This window comes from Leptinotarsa decemlineata, unplaced genomic scaffold (genome assembly GCF_025532065.1).
Source record: "Leptinotarsa decemlineata unplaced genomic scaffold, Ldec_3_MD MMD2_tig00000008_RagTag_RagTag, whole genome shotgun sequence".
NCBI lineage: Eukaryota > Metazoa > Arthropoda > Insecta > Coleoptera > Chrysomelidae > Leptinotarsa > Leptinotarsa decemlineata.
The window spans coordinates 12,450,296-12,475,990 of NW_027412537.1; the positions used below are offsets into that span (position 1 = coordinate 12,450,296).

Sequence of the window (25,695 nt, forward strand, 5' to 3'; positions counted from 1 at the left end):
AGGAATGAAATAATGCATTCAACATTTAAAGGGATTCGTTTCTATTTCACCATTTGGCAACATCGGTTATAACTAATAAAGACAATGAATCTGTTACCTGTATGAGACAAACAAAGATGACATATTTCAGAGTTCCGAGACATTCTGTGACATGACATTTTGTGCACCTAACCTATCTTCCTCTATATAAATAAATAACAAAACAACTGTTGTTTATGTGGCTTGTGGAGGTGGTATTGAACTCTAATTTATATTTTGCCTCAATTGTTGATTTATAAAGATAATTTTTCTTCTTTAAAGTAGAATATCTAGGTACGTATAAATTATTTCAACTTGATATAGGCACTGTTGCCAATATGTGAATTAGTAACAAATCCCTTTAAAATTTGAAAACATTTGAAACATCAATTTGAATACTTTTCGAAGTGAATTTGAAAAACTCATGAATTAAACTCAACTTTATTTTGTTCAAACTTGCATTTGCTGTAATAGCCCAAATTGAGGAACATTCCCCATTCCAATTATCAGAACAACCATTTCAACAGAAAACAGAGGAGTTGTTCAAATGGAAAATCTCGACATTTTATCTGTTTGAACTCTTTTCAAAAGATATTTAATCCAGAACAGAGCTGAAAAGTTAAGAATAAATATCACCCTAGGTTGATAGTTCAAGAGAACTACATCGTGCTTACTTGCTTGTATATCAGCCTGAGTAAATGAATAGTTCTAATGAATTCAGCACATCTCATTCCGTGAAGCGTAGATAACGCCAGTATCTCAAAAATACTGTGCAAAAATTGGTATTGTAGCATAAGCTGAGACTGCATTTGCTGGACATACCGACAGCAAAAGTATAAAAGTATCATTGTCGATTTTTTTTTAAATGAAACTCAAAATGGTATAATATATACAAAGCGGGAACTGTGAGATAATCACCAACAATACTTTCCAACTAGCAAAACCTGCAATTCTTTACAAAATTCTTCTTCAAGTATAAAAAGCTCCAATAAATTTTAGACCATAATAACACCAGATTTAATATGAATCACTGCTTTTATACCAAGCATTTTTGATAGAAAGAAACGGGATTCACACCAAAAATGAGTGGATATATACAGAGCTATCCAAATTTAAGTCAATGCATGGAATCTCGTAAACAGTAAGAATAAGACGATTAAATTGTGGCAGTTGCCAGTTTTCAGACATCATTCAATGACGCCAAAAAATTGTCTCTTTTGGTCAGGAAGATGTAGTGGAAACTTTGTCGCAGGAACTTTCAATGAGCTATCAGAATTATGTTCATAGAATTTTATACAGGATGACTTGAAATTTTAAATACTGAAGTTTTTTTTATTGGCAGTCATCATAGTTTTGATGAATCAATAAATTAATAATTTTTATTACCACCAAGGAGTGAAAGCTATATACTTCTATATTTAAAACAACTGATTCTCAACAGTTATTCATTGTGACTCCATCATCTATAAAAAATAATAATTTACCTGTTGATTTTCAAATTACCAAAACTATCTGAAATATTGGGATCAGTTTGACTTATCTGAATATCATATTCAGATAGATATCGGGATCAGTTTAACTTATCTGAATATCATAAGACCATTATTGAATAATAAATTGCTTCAAAAAATACAGATTCATATTCTAAAGTTCAAAGTTGATGGTGCCCCAATTTGGGATAACCTGTATAAAAATTCTATGAATATATTCTGGTAGCCTATAGAAAGTTCATTTGGTATAGTGGAAATAGAATTTTAATCTCTCTGCTAATAGAAAAATATAATTTTGAAATTTTTGTTATTTTCCGCTTATCTTCAGAACTTAAAAAGCTAGAGTTGATGTTATGGTATCATCAAGTACTACTCTAAAATAGTAAAATGGCCACAATTTAGTACACTCTACTATTCACGATGCCCCCCTCGTAATACTACTGATAAAAAATAATGAAAATTAAGGTAAACCTAATATTTCACACCTGAAGCCTCCATATGTTTGGTGATAATTCAAACAGCGCCCACTATGTATACCTACATATAATTTAGCACTCTCTCTGATACTTGGTACAATCGCAATGAGTCTTCTCGAGATTGAGCTCGCACAAGTCCAGTCTGTTCTTGTTGCACCTGTCCGGATCTTCGGCGAAGGTGACGGTCTTGATTTTGCACTCCTGGGGCGGAATATCGGGTGGGCTGACCATTATCGGTTTAGGTTCCAAATGTCTTTGCGACTCTCGGCACAAATCCTGGTCCGAAGATGGCGGTTCTATGCACTCGACGGGATGAGAACCGTCGCAAATCGCTCGGTGGTCCTTCAAGACTCTGGTATAATGTTTGGCTATGATTTCTTCAGGGGTGTCTACGTGTTTGGGCGTGTAAGAAGTGTACTGTGCTGTAAAGTTGAAAAATATGTTCATAAAAATAGATACCCATAACCCGCTTCCGACTTTTAGAGTAGCTTGGCTGTGACAAAAAAAATTGAAACTTGAAAATTGAAACTTGTTCTGGCGCCCACGTTGGGCGCCAGAACATGGAAAATGTTAGTTGACATGGAAAATTGTAGTTTCAGAGTAGTTTTCCACTGCCGCGTAACTTTGACAATCTTTATTACACAAGTAATAATTCATCCAGTTCCATCAATTAAATGTTTTTTCTGAATAATTATTTATTTATTTATTTACGGACTTGCCATTATACAATGAACACATAGATAGTGTGATTGAAAAATAAACAATTGAATAATAATATAGAACACAAAAAAAAGAAAAAAAAAACAAATATCAATTAATTATTAATAATAATAATCAGCAGTTTCTTCATAGTAGGTCGATACGTTTAACCTGATTTTCAAAAGAGTACAAGGATGAGTCAAACAAATCAATATAGCTACTACTCTTATTTGCTAACTTAACCATTCTAGTGATGGTTTCATTTAAGCCGTAGCTAGTAGAATGGTAAGGAACTTTAAACAACTCCCACACTCTGGTTCTTCTTGAATTTACATTGAAGTCAATCATTTGTGTTACAAATGGACAGTTCATATCACTATTTATAACTTTATGAAGAAGCCTTAGATCAATTTCAGCTCGGCGGTGCTCCAAAGTAGATAAATTCAAAAGAAGCAGAATGTCTGAGTACTCATAGTTGGACCTCAGATAACCGAGCTTAAATGCACATGATCTCAGAAATTTGTTTTGTATTTTCTCAATCATCTGATATAGAGGCCTCCATATCACCCAATTATTTTTCAAGACCGAGGGTGCCAAAGAACAGTACAATATTTTCTAGGTATTTATAGAAAATTTATCTGCGAATCGTTGAACAAATCCCACTAATTTGAGTGATTTAGATGTAATGTGATCAATATGACCTTTAAAGGTTACTTTGCTATCAAACAACACTCCCAAGTCCCGAACGCTGTTAGGCAACGTTAGATTAATGTTTTTGATTTTATATAGATATACACTAGGTTTCACAGCTCTTGAAAATTTTATTTGATAACATTTATTTATATTTAAATGAAGCATGTTTTCATCACACCAACGAGATAGTTATTTGAATCTATCTGTAACAGTTCTGCATCATAAAAGTTATCTACAACCCTGTAAAGTTTGAGATCATCTGCAAACATTGAATAATAGCTGTGGCGTATGACATCCGACGCATCGTTTACAAAAAGATTGAAGGGTATTGGACCTATATGCGATCCTTGAGGGACACCAGACGTTACAGGAATTTGTGATGATATGGAACCAGCATATTTAACATACTGAATTCTATTATCCAAATAACTCTTTATCCATTTTGACACATAACCATTGATGCCTAATGTTAGGAGCTTAGCCATGAGAAGATCATGATTTACCCTGTCAAAGGCTTTAGAGAAATCAGTATAAATAAAGTCAATTTGGTGTTTTTCCTCTAGGTTATTTAAAAGAAAATGTTGATAAAGCAATAAAGTCATAGTGGTGGGTCTACCACATATAAAGCCATGTTGGTGTTCATTTATTATGTTTTTTGTATCGAATGTCAGTTTTTTAGTTATCAAACAGCAACTTGGGAATTTCCTATTGCTTGCTCACTTGGTGGTAGTTTTAAATATTTTTTCTATCACCAGATTTGTGGATTAGAGTTAGAAAACTTTGCTTCCAGAATTCAGGGAAGATTCCCATAGATAAAGAAAGATCAAATAATGTTTGTAAGGGTTTCCATATGTTGCGTATTTCTACGCTGGCTTGGCTTAATACGTTGTTGGACAACATGTATGCGGCTTCCTTGAATTTTCTTCTAAACTAATGTTTCTCTCTGTGCAAGATCTCAGCTTGGGACTACTCGATGTTGTGTTGATGGGTCCAAACATGGTCTGCTATTCCTGATTTGCTGGTTTTCCCTCGCTGTGTGTGTTTCTTGTGCTCGGCAATGCGAACATTCAATGGCCTCTTAGTGTCTCCAATATAGTATTTTCCGCACTCACAGGGTATCCGGTATATGCAATTCTTGGAATCGCAGTCGGCGTTTGGTGGCCTGGTTTCCGTGAGGTTGCTACGGATAGTGTTACCGGATCTGAAGCAGATTCTGATGTTGTACTTGGAACCAATTCTTTTTATCTTCTCCGATAATCCTCTGATGTAGGGAAGTGCAAGCACTGGTTGTGACGGCTTCTCTTCCTTGCGAGGCTCCTGCTGTCTTTTAGCCAAAGTCTTTTCTACCATCGCTTTGGAGTAGCCATTCCGTTGAAGATCATTTTTGATGATGTCTAGTTCCTTCTCGAGACCTTCCTTCGTATTACAGAGCCCAAAAGCACGGTCTAATAGAGTCTCGATGATTCCTCTTTTAGTCGATTGATGGTGGTTGGATTCGTAGTTCAGATACTGTCCTGTATGAGTGGGTTTTCAGTATACAGATGTTTCCCACTTAGTGTCAGTCCTCTTCACCAAAACGTCTAAGAATGGCAATTCGTTGTGGATTTCCTTCTCCATTGTGAAAGTGATGGAAGGTCTCACGCTGTTGTTGTGTTTAGAAAGGCGTTTAGTTCAGTATATTTACTTCTTATATTGGCAATGGAAAGTTCAATCATTTTCAATTCAGAAAATAATATTGAAAATTCTTCAACCCAACCTAGAAATCAAGACTCATTATGATTTAAATCTCTATGCACTTCAAGCTTCTATGGAATTTCGTCTCGAATGGGCGAAAATTAGTGGAAATGAATCTAGAGAAAGATACGGTATTGTCAGATTATACAGGTTTATGTCGAACAATGAAATGAAAAAGTATACACATAAGTAGATGGGATTGCAATAGGAAGTCCACTCAGCCTGGTGAAAAATTCTAAGAAAAAGAATTATCCCTTAAAAAGGTTAGTCTACATTTTTCAATGTGCGTGTGTAACAAACAATGTACGTCTTGTTGAACTAAAATAAAAAAAAAATGAACCAACCTGCAGCTTCTTCGGTACACTTGGTGCTCTTGACGTCTCCGATATTGACCGGATAGGCGCATTCCATGTTCACCGGCTTCACGCCGTACGGTTGTATTTTCGATTTATGCTTCACAGATTCCTCGTACTCTTCGCGGATTCTGTCCATAGTATTCTTTTCGTATTCTGGATCGTAGCCTTCGTCGACTCCTTGTCGTTGGAGGCATTTCTCCATTTCAGTTTGGCGTTGGCCATCCCCTAGATTCAAACTGAAATATCATTTTTGTGAAAGCACCAAATTATACTTCATAGGGATATTCATTCTGAAAAAATGCATGGAAGAAATAGTCTACCCCCTGACCAGTCTGACAAATCTTTCCATGGAACGAGGAATGTTCCCTGGGAAATTAAAAGTTGCAATCGTTACCCCAATCTTTAAAAAAGGAGACTCAAATAGCTATAAGAACTTTAGTATATCCAAGTTATACGAAATGAATATTAAAAATCAGTTACTACCGTTTCTCCTCAAAAATGAATTATTTTCGACAAACCAGCAAGGTTTCATGCAAAATAAAAGCAAGGAAACAGCTTTGTATGACTTCATAGAACACGTAGTAATAGCCTTGGATAACAAACTACAAATTTGTGGTTTGTTCATCGATTTTTCACTATGTACTAATCCAGATAATGCATCCTTGACCTGCAGGCAAGGAGTTCCACAGGGGTCTATACTCGGACCACTGCTTTTTCTTATTTATGCGAACGATTTGACACAATATCTTAATAGTCTTTCGAAGGTACATATAGTTGCATATGCAGACGATACAAATGTTCTGGTCACTGACTGTAATACATTAGCACTTGCAGAAACAACAGAATCCATATATGAGAAAATAATGAGATGGGCTGATAAAAATTATTCAGCACTAAATATCAGCAAAATAGCATTAGTCAAATCTTCAATGCAGAACACCACCGAAACTCTCAAAATATATGAAGATAGCCAACTAGTGGTGATATCCAAACCAGAAACAAAAATGCTAGGTCTAAGTCTAGATCATAAGCTCAACTGGGGTCCTCATATAGATTCACTATGTGATAAACTACGTAAGAACTGTTATGCACTAAGATTTATGTTGAATCATTGTGGAAGAGAGGTTCTTCTAAATCTGTATTATGCAACTATTGGCTGTCACTTGCGCTATGGAATCTTGAATTGGGGTATGAGCTCTTCTGCTGAATGAGTATTTATTTTACAAGAGCGCGCGATCAGAATAATTGCTAGTTCAGGATGGTGATATTCATGTAGAAACTCATTCATAGAGCTGGAAATACTCACAGTTGCTGGTCTGTATATATATGAGATGTGTCTCGACGTTTATGAGAATAAATAAAAATTTAGCGCAAACCAGCAAGACCATCCATACGCAACTAGAGCTAGAGGGTTACTGATAGCGAATCCTCACCGAACCTCACCTGGTCTTCCTCAGAAGAGTCACCTATATCTTGGTCCCAAACTATATAACAAGCTAGATGTTTTTATTAAGGACTCAATGAAAATCTGCATATTCAAAAACGAGTTTTAATAGTTACCCTTGATAAAAAAAATTGTTGATTACCTTTATATGTACAGTTTAGTATCTGTCATGTTTTCTTGATTTATATTTAAATATATTTGTTTTTAGTTATATATTGAAGTCTTCATTGTTACTGTATGTAAATGTTTATTGTAATAAAAGAAATAAATATTATTATTATCATTAGATAGATAGATAGATATTTATGGTTGCTTCACAACATGAGATAAGTCATAGTACATAAAGAGAGAGAAAAAATTATCATTGTATATAAATATTCAGAAAAATAAAAAACATCATAAACATCCTAGTCGTTACAAATGAAAAATAAGCATAAAAATAAAATATTTAAATATAAACACATGTTAAAATACATTGAAACATAACTGTCTGGTCGCTAAGTTGTTTATACTTGTCTAATAAATAAAAGGCATGGCGGATGAGAAACTTTTTCAAAGATAGTTTGAAATGTTTCATATTAGAAGTGAGTTTCAAGTCTTCAGGCAAAAGATTGAACAAATGTGCTCCAGCATACAGAGGGCTCTTTATATGTTGCTCTCCTTGCAAGTGGTGCAAATGGAAGTCATTCTTCTGTCTGGTATCATATTCATGGTAGTCACTGTTTCTATTCATATTTTTAGCATTTTGATGGGTATATATTGATAATTTGTTGAGATAGATATATGTTAGTGTTAGGATATTGTTTTCAATGAACGTGTTTCTGCACGTTTCTCTATAGTCCAAATCATATATTAACCTTATGATTTTTTTTGTGATATGTTATGATGACGTTACTACTAAGGATACTGTATATTAAAGAATAATATAGGTTTACTAGGTGGTGCCTATGAAAGTTCAATTTCAGAGTAATAAATTCCAAGTACAGCTTGTTGAGTTTTTTACACAGAGCATCAACTTGTCTATTTAAAGAAAGTTTTTGGTCTAGTCCGAGGCCTAGAAATATCGTTGATTCTGAGTTGTGAACTTCTGTGTTACCAACATTTATTGATAATTTACTACTGGGCTTTAACATACTAGTGAATTCAATGGATACCATTTTCTTTGCATTATTGATAAGGTAATTTACTTCACACCAGTGTGTAAATTCTTTTATTACAGTATCTATTTTAGCCTGTACCTGATTAATAGTTTCAGCTACAACAACGATTGTTGTGTCGTCTGCATATATGAAAGTACTTCCTTGACTAATGTGGTTAGGAAGGTCGTTGACATACAGGAGAAATAGCAGTGGCCCAAGAACCCCACCTTGGGCAGTGCCAATCTTTATATCAAAATTTTCGGAGAACTGCTTCTCAACCTGCACCTTAAGAGATCGTCCGGACATATATGACTCGATCCATTTTTTAATTGGACCTCGGATTGTGTCAAATGCAAGAGAAAGATCAAAGAATAGTCCAACCACAAGTTTATTCTCATTGATGCTATCATGTATATATTGTACAAGATCTGCTGAGGCTGTTTCGACAGAATAGCCAGGTCGGAATCCGAACTGTCGTGGGGTTAATAAATTATAGGTTAATATATCAAAATAGCTTTTGATATTCTCAATTATTTTGAAGTTATGCAAGAAGCAAAACGAAGGATACGTCCGGTATTGTGGAAAAACAATTCATGGCTTGTGTCATGCACCTGCTCACTAGTCAATGCTCATTCGTAATTTTTTGGACAAAAATAACACAGTAATCATGCCTCAGCCACCGTATTCAGCAGATTGAGCCCCTGCGACTTTTTCCTGCTCCCAAGAATGGAGAGACCCATGAAAAGGCGTCGTTTTGCAGCGATTGAAGAGATAAAAACCGAATCGCTGAGAGAGCTCAGTGTATTATATTTGAGAGGGGCCGCTTTGAAGGTGACAAAATACAAATTGATGAATAAATTAATATTTTTTTAAGAAAAATTAAAATTCACGTCATTTTTTGAACAGATCTCATAATATGTGAAATTTTAGTAAGTTATTGACCACTCCAAATACATACCTTTGGTATCAAGATCCCATTGTCTTTCAGTTTCGAGATTATCCTTCACTTGATCTTCGACGTCATCCTTGAGGTAGCCCTTGTTGAACATGTAATTTCTTATGGACTGGATTACTTCACAAGGGAACTTGTTCGAATTTGCAGTCATGTAACGGTACACATACAAATCCGCTCCGATTATTTTGAATCTTTGTTGGAATACCGTTATAATGGCTCCTATGTAGAAATCTGCGGGAGTGTAATAGTCAGGGTTGAGCGGGTCAGAACCTGAAAAATTCACCAATGTAATGAATACCGTTTGAAATACTTATGATGCACTGTTTGGAACTTTTGGTGTAGTAATGAATATTACTGGAGTTTTTTCCAACATCAAATCGTTATTTTTAACACCTCAACACGTGTTTCGATCACCAAGCGATCTTTACCAGTGAAGATTTTAATCTTCCTCTTGGGAAACAACTCCAGTAATATAACCGTTTGAAATAGTGGTCATTTATTTATCCATTTATTTCATACACTATTGTACAGGCTGAACCCAATTACAGAATAGGGAGTAACAGTGGCATTTACAAATATGTACTTACATAATATAATTTGTGAATCTATATAAAAAAAAAATAAAAACAGAACTGTCAGTTAACTAAGAAATGTCTTTTGATTTGTATAATCTGGCAGTTGAATATATCTAGGACATGACCAACAGAATTAGAGGTATCGCACGTTGTATGAATTACAGATTTTTTCATTAGATAGATAGATATATTTTCACCACGTTACATATATAAATACATTTATGGCATGTCAATATATAAATAGATACAATATAAAGTATACATTAAATAAAATTATACAATAAAATATATGATATTTTGAAAGTGTTACAAACATAATCAAGTGAGGCATAAATAAATAGCATAAACAGAATGGAACATTTCAGAGAAGCGATGTGTTGAGTGCATGACTCAGTTGCTTTGTTGTGACGAGAAACTCGTCTGTGGAGCAAAATCAGTGTTCAAGAATATATTTTTTGTGCGTTTTTTGAACTGATCAAAAGATAGTGATTTGATTCTCTCTGGCAAGCAGTTATATAGATTGATATTCAGATTGGTTGGTTGAGATTTGGTTAATCTATACCTTGGAGTTTTTAATAACTTCTCATACCTAGTATTATGGTCATGTATATCTGACTGGGTTTGTAACTGGTTGATATTTCTGTGTACTTCTAATAAGGAATTGTAGATATATAATGAAGGTAAAGACATGATGCCAAACTTTAAAAAGTGTGGGTGACAATGCTTTCTATATCCAACTCCAGCTAAAATTCTTACTGCTTTTTTTTGTTGTCATTATATTTGTACGCGGAGTGTTGAGATAAAATGTAACACTATTCCTAGATGACCGTCTAGGAACCCAAAAATTCAACATATGTAACAGTTGAGAGCAGGTGATGATATTTTTTATGACCTTGAATAAAAAAAGAAATGAATAATATTTACGTCTTACCTCGAGACTACAAAAATTGTGATTTACAAGCAATTTATAATAGGGTATTCCTACAGTAGGATACGTGCCTTCAAGTTTAAAGGACATATATTTTAGGAAGCGCCTCTGTAGGGCTTCTAGTTGATTTATATTAACCTGATAGTAGGGACTCCACACGACTCCTCTTAGCTTTTTTTTGGGAGAGGGGCAACTCAGATCACTTTTCATTTGATTAGCTTTCAGAAAGTTTAATGTGATGAAATCATCTGCAAAAAAATTTCGGTATTGTGAGGTCTTCTCACCACTTTTTAGCTTCAAATGTACGATATCAGACATATAAGGTCTAGGATTCGAATTTTTCAGCTTTGTTAAAGATGTGTGATCTGGCCAGTCGAAAAAGTTTTCAATACTTCTACTCATGTCGATCAATCAATCAATCAAATATACTTTATTGTCTGAAGAACTACATCTTGTAGATAAAGTCATAAATAATATGTAAGATACAAAAATCTACATAAAAAACATACACAATTTAAACAAAATACAATAAACATAAGCTAAAAATGTGAAATACACTGAGATATTCAGCTGGAAATAACAAGACATAGAAATAAAAGTTAAGATTCAAGTGAATCGTCAAGATACTCCTGAACTGAATAATAGGCCCTATCAACAAGTAGCATTTTAACAGCTTTTTTGAATTTGTTAAGCACTATAATTTCTTTAATTCGGGCTGGTAAGTGGATAAACAGTTTGATCCCGTTGAATATAATTGAATCCCTAACAAGGGAGCTCGCAGAAATAGGCAGATCTATGTTACTATTGTGGCTACGAGTATTATATGAGGAAGGGGGAGATGCACAAGAATAATTTTTTTTGCTTTGCTTTGGGATGAGCATTTTGTATAACACTCTTTAAAGTCTTGAAAATCATAGACCTTTCTTTTTCTTTTCAATTGGGTCTGTCGTATCTGCCAATGGACTCGAATATTACTAAGCAAAATTGTCGTATTTGTCAATGTTATTGTAAATACGATAATTTTGCTTAGTAATATCAGATACGACATTATTGCATTGTAAAGTCAGTATAGTTTGTAGATACGACAAATTTCAAACTAAATTTGTTTCTTCTGCTGAATAGCTACGGTATCCAACATTTCTCAGAAGTTGCGTTGGTGGTTGCAGATGCCAAAAATGGCAATAACTCAATTTTGATGAAATTCTCAATTACGACCTTCTTCCTTAGCACGGTAGAATATTAAGGAGATGTCTCCTAGTGACCTGTTCACCTTCCTGGAAAGGACAGGATAGACAGTGATCTAGGAGGCCAACTCCTTGGGAGGTTGTACAATGGGTCGCATGTGGCGTAAGTGCTGTGGGCCACCACTCACCCTCCCTACTCTAAAGATACAGATAGTGGTCATGTCCTGAAAACTGGTATTTTGAGCATATGCATGTTTCAGGCACAAAAGGGTAAATTTTAGTAATGCAAACAGTAACAGTAAAAATTGAAAGGGAGCTAACATCAGATTACAGCCATTTTAATTCTTAAAGTTCTACTAAAAGTACTGCAAAGAAATGAACTTCCATAATAGACAAAATGGTTTAGACTTTCCCGGCTGAGGTTTTCAGTGTCATTTCCTTTCGAGTTTGACAGAACACACACACGGACAGAATTGGAAAACTATTGGGCAAACATGACATCGAAACAGTCTTTAAACCCACGAGGAAGATACAACAAAGCCTCAGGTCGGCTAAAGACAAAAAAGACCCATTATCAGCAGCAGGGGACTATCGCATACCACGTATTAGTTAATAATAAGAGATCTGAACCTCTGTTGGTATCTTGTGGGGTTCCGCAAGGTTCAGTCCTCGGTCCACTACTGTTCCTGCTCTTCATAAATGACCTATCTCTCATCAATACGAAAGGAAAAATAACTCTATTTGCTGATGACACTACTATTGTTTGGCACTCAAAAGACAATACTGAACTATATAATAATATATCGGTTGATCTAGACATCGTTAAAAAGTGATGTGATGCTAACAGACTGGCATTCAATACCACAAAAACCTGCATACTAACCTTTAAATGTATATTAAATGAAATTTTTCTAGGGAATACTTTAATTAGCTCCGTCTCATCAAGCAAATTCTTGGGTTTTCATGTAGATAATAATCTATCCTTTGATATCCACATCTCTAATCTATGTAATAGGATGGCTTCGGGATGCTATGTTTTAAGGGTTATTACCAGAGAACTCAACTTGCAAGCTGCAAGAACAGTCTATTTTGCGGTAATAGAATCTCGCCTAAGATATGGAATTTGCTTCTGGGGTAGGTAATGCTTCTCAGTTCTTGTTACAGTCTGTGTTTATCTTACAAAAGAGAGCGGTTAGATATATTTGTAAGGCAAAACCGAGAGATTGCTGTAAACCCCTGTTTATTGATCAAAAAATCTTGACTCTGACATGCATTTTTATCCTTGAAAGTGTGTGTATGATGCACAAAAAATTTAATACTACCAGTGATTCAACAAACTCTTATAATACTAGGCATAATAGCCACTTAATAGCACTACCCATTCCTAAAAGCGGATTAATAAAAAAATGCATAATATACACATGCAAGGAAAATGTTCAATCATTTGCCAGTATATCTTCGCTCCACTTCTTCATATAAAAATTTTCGAAGTGCTGTAAAATTTTTTTTGCTAAATAAAGCTTTTTATACTTTAGACGAATATTATAATGAAGATTTTGACTAACATTGCAATCACTTGTATATGCACTTTATATTATTTTACTTGGTTTTATTATTTTAAGGTGTTTATTTAATTTTGAATTGATCCCTTTGTGTTACATATGTATATGTGTGTGTGTGTGTGTGTGTGTGTATATATAGATATATATGTACATACATAAATGTATTTCTAAACTTTTTTAACAAGAATTCTGTTCTTTGGACAATAAAGTTCTTTCTCTCTCTCTCATGCACTTGTGGCAAGGTATATATCGGAACCACCAAACGATCCATGGGAACAAGACTAAAAGAGCATAAAAGGAACTGTAGACTAGGCCAAACGGACAAGTCAGCCGTGGCAGAACACGCACTTAGTGAAGGAGACCACAGAATTTTGTATGAGAACTAATTGCCCCCAACCAGGGATACCATAGCCGACTGGTACAGGAGGCAATAGAGATCCACAAACACACGGAGAATTTCAACCGAAAAGAAGAAGCGGTGCACCTCAATCAAATATGGAACCCCATTTTAAGGAATTCGAGAATAACGAGCAGGACAACAAGCAGCAAGATTGTTAGTGTTCCAAGTTCAAGTGCAGGAACGACTACAGGTACAAACGCAGGTACAAACACAGGTACAAATACAACTGATTACCTCACAAGGCATAAATACGCTTTACGAAGCCGAAAAGGTAGTCATCGAACAGCAAGCCATGATAGTTAAACCTCTGAAGAAGCTAGCCACTTGCGCCAGCGAAACGTCAGGAAGAAATTCCAAAAATCCACGGCTTTCAAACTCGAAAAGAAATTTCATGATAGAGTTATATCATTCTCAGTATCTTTTTTATGTGCGAATTAAATTGTCCCCACATGTCATATTTCTTTCAACGAAGGATCAACTAGAAATAATTATTCCTTCCGTCTCACCTGGTTTCACCAGCAGTGTACTTCTCAGGTACTTCCCGCCGATTATTCCGGAATTTTTGATCGGCGGTTCCTGAATGGAACAAGTACTGTCCGCCAACGAGTAACTCAACAGGAACCTCCTGATGGTGTCTTCAGGATGGACCGCGTCCATAACCATTTCGTATCTGAGATATTTGTTGGCGTTCAGCAGCTGACGCATCACGTCCTTTTTCGGCGGTTTCGGCAGGAACGTGAGTGTATTCTGAAGGGAATCCTCGAGGGAACCTAGACCGTTGTGGGGCGGTACTTGGGCCGGCGTAGGAGGAGATGTTGGTACGGAAATGTCTATGGCGGGTTTCTGTTCTATGCAGAGGGCTTTTCTGAAGTAGTCTCTCGTGAATTTGTCGCAGTCGTAGAGTAATATGTCGCGACCTAGAACGAATATTGTTTCTCCTATCTGGAAGTCTTTCGGCTGGTAGAATTCCGTTATTTCTGCGTCGGATACTTCCAAATATATGGCGGGGTACGTCGCTGGTGTATCTGTATACCTCTGAAATAATAAAATGAAGAAACAGTTTGATTTAGCATCACCAGCTCTCAAAAAAATATATAAATATATGTCATGAAAGGTGACAAGGTATAACGGAAAAATATTTACACAGGAGAATTTTACCAGAAGGAATACAAGACCTTACGTCGTTTATGGATATGTTGAGAAGTAGAGGAACAAGATGGAAACCTTCGGGAACACCCGACGTTATTACTACTTCTCTGGACATATTGTTTTGACTGTCTTTTTACTGGGAAAGTCTGTGTAGATAGAACCGCCAAGGCATCAGACAAGTAGTCTACATCAGCGTCTGCTCGTCAGAGGAGGCAAGGGAGGCTTAGCCTCCCCATAAAATTTGAGGCTATTCATCGCAATAAATTAAAAGATATTGACAAATAATTATGATTTTTTTTCAAATGCTTGGGTATCATTACTTTACCATTAATTTTTAATATAAATACATAATATGCCCGAGAAAACACTATCACTCACTACGTAGTACGTACCACACTGTATCCTGCATCAACAAAACTCAAACGCACCGCCCATGAACGAATAACGAATAAACCATCAACCCGAAATAATAAATGCCATACGTTGCAAGGGAGCTAAGCGACATACGTCCCGATTTGTAATTTCAGTTGCAAAAATTATAGCATTAGAGGAGGCTAGCCTCCAGTTGGTCTCCGTTAGTGTACGACTGCGTTTATTTTTTTTTTAATCATTCGGACGGGATGCAGTGACGGACCGGGACTGAAAAATATTTCGGTAAATCGTTTTAGTGTTTCTTGACATATTTGTTATTTGAGTATAAAACAGGTAGTATTGTATTATGGCAGTGCTTTTTGGTAAAATTTTTAATGTGTTTTCAAAGTGTTTCCTTTCAATTTCAAGGTGTTTTCAGGTTTTCACTTTTTTTACATTTATTATGGATAATTTGGACGAAATTAAAAAATCTGACGATAAAGTCGATTGGTTGCTGACAAATAATTTTAAGTCTTTATCTTATGATAATAAATTATACATTATTAAAACTCTGGGAAGGCCTCAACCAAATTTGATTTCAATTAAAGCGTCAGATTAAATCGAGGATTTAATATTAATTGGTACGATAAATGCGATTGGGAACCCAAGATTCGATTAATCGCGGCAATTACAAGGAACTTTTAATGTTATGGGGCAAATATGATTCATAATTTGGCACTTTTTTAAACGGTAGCGTTTTTTCAGGCATCTCAAAAACCATCCAAAATGAGCTTATACAGTGTTGCATATATTATTAAGGAAAATATAACCAAGGAGATTGAAAGTGTTTCTTTTTCTGCATGGGAAATTGATGAAACTACCTATATTACCTGTTCATCACAACTTTCAATCATTTTTAGATATGTCAAAGATGGTAATGTGGTAGAACGTTTTATGGGTTTTCATGATGTTCCATCTGGGCGCACAGCTAACGATTTGTTTAATTATTTAATTCGTACATGCGACACCTATAATTTTAGGCAAAAGTTAATTGCGCAAACCTATGATGGGGCTGCGGTCAAGGCCGGCCATTTAAATGGTTTACAAACTAAAACTAAGTCCATAGCTCCTCATGCACTTTTTATGCATTGTCATGCCCATGCCCTAACTTTAGTATTAAGCAAAGCGTGCAACAACATAAAAATTTTCGCGCCTCCGGTGTGCTTTTCTGTGTGTATATAGTCTTTATGACTTTAGCCTCCCCTGTTCTTCAATGCACGAGCCGTCACTGGTCTGCATAGTTCACCAAATTTAGTTCGGTTGTATATTGCTCTTGAGTAGTGATGTAGGAAAATATTTCGGTTGAGTAATCCATTATTGGGTGGGACCGCAGCCTGGTGGGTTAACGTGGGTGGTTTGCTTCACTTACTCAATCGACCGCTGTGTGAATCAGTGGTCCACGCAAGGCCGGATGATCGATTTTCATTTCTTTGTCCAACCCGTGTTAGGAATCACACGTTGAAAGGTAAGACCTCGTTAGTCCTCAGTTCGCACAAGTTTCAACTTTTGAGAGTTGTCACTCGTAGGGGAGCGACTTTGGTTAATGGAAAAATAGATTTTTTTGCAACAGCTTCGGTAACGCATTCAACTTGGATATGGATCAGATGAATTCCCATCTTTGGCTATTCCTAACTTGAACTTCAGACACAATTGATGAAGAAAACATAGAAACATACATAAACTCTTGCATCAACTCCACAAACACTAGTGTAAAAAACTACTAACCAGAAGTTCAAGGCGGGACAACCAATCTTTCATGATCGGTGTAGAACCTCATCTCAGAGAGCAAATTTATAAAAACAGTTTTTGGCAAGAGAAGGCGAAATACAATGGTTAACACTTTCTAGACAATCGGCATCAATCTCAACAGTCAGAAGCAGAACATAAGAGACCAAACACTCTTTTAGACAAAACAAGGAACGAAATGAAGGAACTTTATTAAATGGAAAGACCAGTCTAACTGAAAATATCGTATTCACACCTATCATTATTCATCTGCATTTTTATTTTAAACGTACAGAGTGAGTCAGAAATGCTATATTGTCATAAAAGTTTAGGTTTTGTTGACAAAGCAGGCTTAAGAACTGAAACAATCTGAAATATCAACATAAAGATCAAGTATTTCAATACATTTCAATATATAATTATTTCAATCGTGTTGTTGAATATAAATGTTGTGTTTAATACCTATTAATACCAAAATTTAATAAAACGTTTTGTAGTTTCTACTCCATGAAGGCCATACTTACTTTTATACAAATATTTATGTACTTACATATTCTTTATAACTTCTTGCGAAACAAGAGCTCTGCTCTTGTACTCTAATCTGTATACGTTGTGAATAAAGTTATCATTATTATTTTTATTATTACTCATTTGGATCTGTATGTATGACTAGTCTAATAAAGTAAGTACATCTGTGTATTACCACGTTTTGTAACATATTTGGTTCTGCTTTTATATATGAATGAATATATTTTTATTTTATTTTATTCTATAGCTGAGTTTAGAAATATTAGAAAAAGCTCTATATTTAAGGACCTTTCAAAAATGTAGTATAGAGGGCTGGAGAAAATTGTGGACATTAGGAAGTTGGTAAATTTCATAACAGCTCATTTAGAAGAAATAAAGACCAATTTTCATGAATATTATGCAGAAATGTTTTGATCTACACCAAATACATAACATTGTTCTCTAAGTTTGTTTATATCTATCGTCCTATTAATATTATTGTAAAATTGTAATGGAACATATGGAAAATAATAATTATAAGAAATTGAATACTTCAAAATAATGTCTCAAAAGATTCATCTCTCCCAACGTACCTACACCGTAATTTCTGGTAAATGCCTGCCGGAAAGCAACTACTTTCTCGGCTAATACCACGCTGGATATTGAATTATATCCGACATACATTTATGCAAGATACCTCAGAGAGGTTAGTCTTACAGATACTTCTTGTTCATCCAGCAGCAGGACCATTCTGAAATCAATCAGAAATAGAAAGCATAGGCAGAATATAAATCATTCATTTGAGTGGAATTCACAGAATATCAACTCAGAATACTTAAACTTCATGATCCTATTATTCAGATTCAGATTCTTTATTAACCATTCGTAGCAAAGCTGTGCTTGGATATGGCAAGTAATGTTAGACTTAGTAGCACATTATTGATGTTATGCAAAACAATAAAAAAAATAGAAATTCAATAAATTATTTTGAAAGTACAATATTCATACTTACATACAAGTACATATTAAAATAAATTAGGCATTTTTGAAATAGTTCACAAATTCTTCAAGGCTGTAGAAAGCATTCATTGTCAGCATTTTTTAAATTTTTTTCTTGAATAGAGGGTGCGATAATTCTTTTACATTATTTGATATATAATTGTATAGTGTAAGTCCATTATGTTGTGGGGATTTTGTATAATATGTGTGATTGAATTTTTTGATGCGAAGGTTATCTTTGTTTCTTGTTTCATACCTGTGTCTGTCACCATTTTTAGCATAGCAATCTTTATTATTATGTATATATAGTAATATATTTGAAACTGTACCTTGGGTAATTTTGTTTTCCTCAACAGAACAGGATATGGGTCTCTGCCATCATTTTTCTCGTGAACTTCTTTCACAGACACAGTATCATCAGCCAAAAAATACAGAACCTCATATTTCATAAGGCCACCATATTGATTTTCTCTGTCATCCCATACGGCTTTAAACCTGAAAAACAGACCATGATTCACTCATTCCAACAACACTAAGAGCGTGAAAATAAAAGAACATTTCTGGAAACGAAACACTGTAGCAGGTTTTTACTTAGTAGGAATATTATAATTGTAGCATACTTGAGGACTTTGCCATCGTATTCCAAAAACCTCCGTAGTTTATCATCACATCGTCCTGTTTTGGTAACACTGCCTCTCGCTTGCAATTGTTGCCTATTAAAAGTGTATGGATCCACTGGCATTTCTTCCGGATCAGCCATCACCAAACCCTGACTTGCCATATACTCCTGAAATAATAGTATCTATATTATTTAACGAGCGAGAAATGTGACTAGTATTCATTAGAATGTAGTTTAAAGTAAATTATTTTAGCAAATAATGACCATTTCTATATTATGACAGGAATATTTCAAAATAAGAATTATAGAAATATTATTCAATTTCATAACAAAAAGGGACCTAAAAAGCATTAAAAAATATTTCCTATTTCTTTTTATTGTAGATTTCGAACAGTTTGTAAACTAGGTGAAAAAAAACTAAGAATTTGAGCCCTAGATTGGACCCAGGACCACTGGCACTCAAGTCTAAAGTTCTAATAACTTCTCCAAGAAGAAGCTTACAGATTGGTACGACTTGAAGCTATTTAAGTTTTCGATTTTTCTCATTTTGTTATGGACACCTCTTTGAAAAATATCGATTTTTAGTCACATCACAAATTTCTGACAAGATACACTTATTTGCCTTTAGACGTTTGGAAAATCTTAGACACAGTATATAAATATGGTTTTTCTCTTATAAGACACATATCTAATATTTTCCAAAGTATCTTGTTGCGATACATATTCCTTTGATGAATACATGTACGAAAACATTCATTACTCATATCAAATGATAATATATACAATGAACCATTTTCAACTCACCCTCGTGAATAAATCGCAGTCCACTGTGTGGAATACGACACCATTAAACAATATATCTTTACCAACATTCAGATCTTTCCAGTGCCAGTAAGCACCCATGTCGTTTTTGGGAATTTTGCTTCTACGTATCAGTCTTCCTTGATCTATTCCACTATTCTAAAACATCATCAGAAATAGGTTTATTGTATAATAGTGAATTCAAGAAACACATTATTGTGAGATTTTCACCAAACAGTTTTACAAAAACGCAACACATGTTTGACTATTCAATACCTTTTTCTTTAGTATAGACACGCCCAAAGAAGCTATTGTATAGAGATGCCCGAAGACGCACTTGTATAGAGATGCCCGAAGACGCACTTGTATAGAGACGCCCGAAGAAGCTATTGTATAGAAACGCCTAATGAAGCATTTATATAGAGATGCCCAAAGAAGCTATTGTATAGAGACGCCCGACGAAGCTATTGTATAGAGACGCCCGAAGAAGCTATTGTATAGAGGCGCCCGAAGAAGCTATTGTATAGAAGCGCCTAATGAAGCAACTATATAGAAATGCCCAAAGAAGCTATTGTATAGAGACGCCCGAAGAAGCTATTGTATAGAGACGCCCCAAGAAGCTATTGTATAGAGACGCCCGAAGAAGCTATTGTATAGCCGAAACATGTGTTGCGTTTTTGTGAAACTGTTGGTGAAAATCTCAAAATAAAGTTTATCTTGAATACGTTATGGATTTTCATCAAGTATCGGCCGAATCCATCACATACACTAATAGTGCTAAACTAAAAATTTACATAACACTTATGTACATCAAATTAGATCATCTATCTAATCATCATTAGATCTAGATCTAGATCATCAATATCTTGTAGATAAAAACCATAGGTCGTCTAGTAAGTTCATTGAGATACTACACAGATTTTGTATTTGTACTGTTTGTACTTGTACTGTTATTCTGGTCTGCATTTACTAAAGGCTCTTGTTATTCTAAAAAAACATGTAAAATTTTTTTGGAATAATTTTTCAAACCATATAATTAAAATGTTGATCAAAATGTAACTGATTATCTAGTTGAAATCCAAAGCATTGAAATCATGTTACATGCTACGTTTCTATATTATTGATTTCATCAGAATTAATGTTATTATATTCATATTTAGTTGTTATTAACACTGCCTTTTTAACATTAAATTTCAGTTTATTGTATTTTAGAGGGCAGAAGTCATCTTTAGAATAGCATAAGGCTATGCCCAAGACATTTCCAAGGAAAAGGATCATTCCATGTCATGTATAAATACATGACATGGAATGTCATGTATAAACTATGACACGTGTTTCCCTATATAATAGCTTCTTCAGGCATATTCATACTAAGTATGAATACGCTTGAGGAAGCTGACCAAGTAGATCCATTAAGTGCATCGCAAAATTCTCTCATTTAGATTCCAAATTGAAGTTTCAGGATTTTTATTCCTGTATTTAGCAGAATGTATAATTTCATATGGATGTTCTTACAAACGAATTAGTTATAGAAATTACAAATGAACGTAAAACTAGAATATGTTCTGCTTGTGAATTCAAAAGTTACAGTAAGATTCAAATAGTTTTAACTGAGACCATGGTGATGATGATAGTATAATTTATTGTGCATGAAATAAATCATAATTACAAAGCTTCACTGATGTCAAATGAAGTAAAAAAACGATACACCCACAAATAATTGTACATAAGCTTTATATAGTTGTATATTTAGCTTTACACACATATATCTTCTAACTCTTTTTGGCAATTTGAATATGTTGTTGAATATATAGTTGCTGTAACTACCACAAAATAAAATCCCATACCTCAAGAGAGTTCAAATACATACACCATTTTAACTGCAAATAACCTAATTCTATCAACCTCATCTTAACTGCATAGCAATCAGAATACATTTTTTAAATTTTTGTCAAATGTTCATCAAACTTGAGTTTATTGTCAATATAGATTTCTGAATATTTTGCACAGGTTTTATTTTCTATTATTTCCGAATCAATTGTAGAGAACACTTGGAATATCAGTATATTAATTCTTTAGAGAATAAACGAAAGACCATTCTACTCACACCAGTTGAATTTTTTTCCATATATTCCTTAACACACTTTTTCAAGTCTTCAATTTTGGGTCTTTTCTGTTCAAAACTTTACACACTGTCTATGGATTTTTTAAAAATGTGACTTTTCAGGAACAATATTTTTTTCTTATTGAAAAAAAACTTTTTGAAAACTCCATGTGGTATATTATTTGAAAGAGCATTAACAATAAAAATAAATGACACTTCTCACAAGACCGTAGTTCAGTTAGGAGACGAGCAATTGCAATTTGAGTAACTGTCCAGAGAGCAATTGAAGGTGTTTTGAGAAACTTACTAGTTGATATAAAAAAAAACTTTCATTTTAAATAGTTAAAATGAAAGGTATATATGTGATGTTTCATCAAATTCTGAGATAGTGCAAGGTTCACTAGGTGTGCTGATCGACTTGACACGGAATGACCCAAAGGTAACTTACAGGTGTTTTTGGTTCCATAACCGTAATAGTATCATCTTCTAAGAAATATATTATATTGACGTGCCTGACTCTATAGAACTCGTTGGCAGACTCCACAACAGCCTGTTTGAAAAACGCTTTGAAAGTCAGACATTTCTGGTCGTACAGCACATAGTGTGGAGTGAATTGGGGTAGAGCCTGTGATTTCGTTCGACCATAGGTGAGTGATGGGTCAAATCTGGTAACATCCTGTTTTGAAAGATGTTTCACTGAATTGGAATCGATTTCCCTGCCTCCAATGCCCCGGAAATTATTCTTGGGCAACTTGTAACCATTGCACAAGTTAAATGTTTGGGATAGATGGAACTTTGTGAGCTGAAAGGAGGAATTACTGATTTCTAGTATTATTAGGGACTGAACTTACAGTGGGATCACTAAAGGTGAAACCTGGCAGTTTTGGTATGCCAGCCATTCTTACTGGCGTCAGTTATGTCGTCGATCTTCAATAATCAAGGAAAATAAGTAATTACAAAATTAAAAAATGTATAAAGTAGTATAAACATCAAAATATTGACAAAACTGGCAATTTCAAAAGTTGTCATGGATTTAAATTTCTCTGCACAGGAAACAGACATGCGCCTTCATTTGCAAGGTCTCAACTTTAACCATAGACATGATAATATGGATGGCCGTGACGACACTTTTACATATTTCCCCTGCGGATCACACATCTGGGCCACTGCGTCACAGCAGCATCTGACAAAATCAAATCTGGAAGTTGTCATAATGAAAATATGCAACACGTAAAACATCGTGACGTCACAGTAGAAAGCCAAAGACCGACTTTGTATCTGACGTTAGTGTATGAGTGACGTAAATGCCAAGACATGAATCTTTTTTTTTAGTTGATGGAGTTGATGTTCCCTCTTCAACGGCCAGTCCATATTATGACGTCACTGGTCTCACTGTGCCCGTTACCAGTATACATTTTATTTTCATAATGAAATTAATAGCGTCTGTAGGCTGCAAGCGCCTTGCATTTGAACTTAGCGCACGTCGGAACCTCATCAACAAAATACCCTTTTTTCAAGCAGCAGAGAACACTTTACTCCTAGGACCTTATTTTCGTAATATTTGAGTAATCAGATGTCTCTCACTGCTCTGAACATTGGAAAGGTGTCTTTTCATGGGCAGTGAAATTCTTACTGCCTCTGTCTTAAAGACGCTCACTACGAGATTTTGTTGCGAGAGCATTGCTCGTGAAAAAAAGGCAGTTAATTTCAAATTTCAATCAGTAAAATGTGTCATTCTTCATGTATTACTGAATGTTGAACGATTAACTTAATGTTTGGTAAAAACTTAAAGAGAAAGCTTCTGAAGAAATTGCATTTATGGAAACTATCTGTTCTAAAATTTCAATGAATTATCAAATTGAATAAAAAAAAAGTAATTATCTGCTACTGGAAGCACTGATAATATTTTGATGGGCTAAAATATCTATTTACTTTTTTTTCTGATTGAATCGTGAGGTGTAGTTTTTGAAAAAATATCTATTTACGATTTTTCGTTCTTTATACGATCATATCCGTTAAGGAAAGAATTCCTAGAATATTTTTCTATTATATTTTGTGCCCCATATTTGGAATGTTCAAACTGATGAGTTTAAATAAAAAATTTGCAAACCTAACAACTGACTTCAAGACATTCGGTGCAATTTGCAGTGACGTCCTCGAGAAAAAATTCAATAAAACTATTCTATTTTGGCTTGGCGTTTTCAACACTTATAATCTGAATTTGAATAAAACTTTCCGTATCTTTTAGAATGAAAATATCTCTACAACAAAATGGTGCTGCATCGAGTTAGACCTATATCCTATATTACTAATCCATCTGTTGAAACTCCCCATTATCAAGATAGTTTTACAATTTTCTAAATTTTCTAGGGATTTATTGCAATAATGTTTTATTCTATTTATATGTTATTATTTACAATATTTGTTAAATATACATTTTATATCTTGTTTATTTCATAGTAATATATACCTAGTATTTATTTATTGATACATCGAAATTCAGTTAGTATTATGAAATTTGAAAATGTATTTTATAAAGAAATTGTTCAACCCTAACCTCAATTAAGTTAAGTTATCAAAGTTTGGCGACATAGTTTCCTTTGAAAATTCTTCCTGATTTCTGACTACGTTCCCAATAAATACGAGAGTGGGTACCTACAATTATTTTACTGAAAAAAATAATGTACAGCAGACAATAGTTAATGATTGTTTACGAGAAATGTTGCAAGCATTTAAATTCCTTTCTATCATTCCTCTCTTCTATGTTTTTGCCACTTGTGGCATTCTGTATTCGCCAAATTTTTACTAACTCAAAATCAAACATATATATTGTGCTACGTTTATCCAAGATTCAACATTTATTTCTCTCAATTACTATATAACATCATAATTCGAGTAGAAAACTGCTATAAAGTTCCAGCATTCAAACTTTATTTCTATTCTAACATTAAAATGTGTCAAATTTCATCGCTATTAAAACGACTTCAGCTTATCAAAGCACCTGACTTTTGCTTTAAACAGATCGAGTGGGATGAAGTCGGAGGGGTTTATCACGGCCTGCCAAAATACTTTCTTCAACCCCTTAGTCGCGCTGCATGATGTAGAATAAGTCCCTGACATTGTGACTAAATCGTCCGAGAAGGGGAGGAAAAAAATGTCTCCTCGAACACTGCAGACTCTAGCCTGGTCACTCTATTGAAATTGTTGTTTTAAGTGGTATAATGACCTCTCATTTCTCAAACGTCAAGATCATAACGGTTTGTATCACTATTGTAAAGGTCTTGGCCGCTCAAACCTAGAAACTTTCTATATTATTAGCTCATTGCTTTTTTCTCATGGCACACGGTTATCGGGCTCAATAATCATTTACTTCATAGTATGGGAAGTAGTTATTTATGAAGAAGCGGCCCTCTGTCAGCAAACAAAAATATACAATGATCGAGTTTTGTCAGAAAATATCTGACTAAGCGATCTTTTCTAAGAGGAAATAAAAACATAGAGTTGTTCTGTATATCCTTTTTTATGTAGTCAAAATACCAACGGGTTTTTCGTACACAAACATTTATCAGTCTACAAGAATAGAGCATGTCATAAAATAACCCATTTTAACTTTTTATTAATACTTTTTCTCGGAGGAGCGATAGAGATTTATAATACAATAGATTGGAATTCAAATGATGACAATATCATTTGATATGATTTTTACGAAACAGCAAAGTAAATAATT

At 34.5% G+C, this 25,695-nt stretch overlaps 1 protein-coding gene across 2 annotated transcripts; it reads right to left on the bottom strand.

Annotated features, from left to right (window-relative positions):
- Positions 1-896: 896 nt before the first annotated feature.
- On the bottom strand, positions 897-23,040 carry LOC111509776 (EF-hand domain-containing protein 1). Of its 2 annotated transcripts, XM_074171080.1 has the most exons (9): positions 22,820-23,040; positions 22,417-22,770; positions 19,868-20,023; positions 19,065-19,231; positions 18,774-18,939; positions 14,160-14,688; positions 9,008-9,274; positions 5,455-5,691; positions 897-2,406 (listed from the first exon to the last, which is right to left on the bottom strand). In XM_074171080.1, the coding sequence occupies exons 1-9, from the start codon at positions 22,865-22,867 to the stop codon at positions 2,057-2,059; spliced, it is 2,274 nt and encodes a 757-aa protein (XP_074027181.1). In that variant the 5' UTR covers positions 22,868-23,040; the 3' UTR covers positions 897-2,056. The 2 variants fall into 2 exon arrangements, with proteins under 2 accessions (XP_074027181.1, XP_074027182.1); XM_074171081.1 differs by lacking the exons at positions 22,417-22,770; positions 22,820-23,040 and adding an exon at positions 21,972-22,007.
- Between the last annotated feature and the right edge of the window lie 2,655 nt (positions 23,041-25,695).

Excerpts from the sequence above, each read along its gene's own strand:
- LOC111509776 (XM_074171080.1), bottom strand. The coding sequence starts at position 22,867 with ATGGCTGGCATACCAAAACTGCCAGGTTTCACCTTTAGTGATCCCACT. Across the intron at positions 22,771-22,819 it reads TCACCTTTAGTGATCCCACT|CTCACAAAGTTCCATCTATC; the intron begins GTAAGTTCAGTC and ends TCCTCCTTTCAG. Across the intron at positions 18,940-19,064 it reads TACGATGGCAAAGTCCTCAA|GTTTAAAGCCGTATGGGATG; the intron begins GTATGCTACAAT and ends TCTGTTTTTCAG.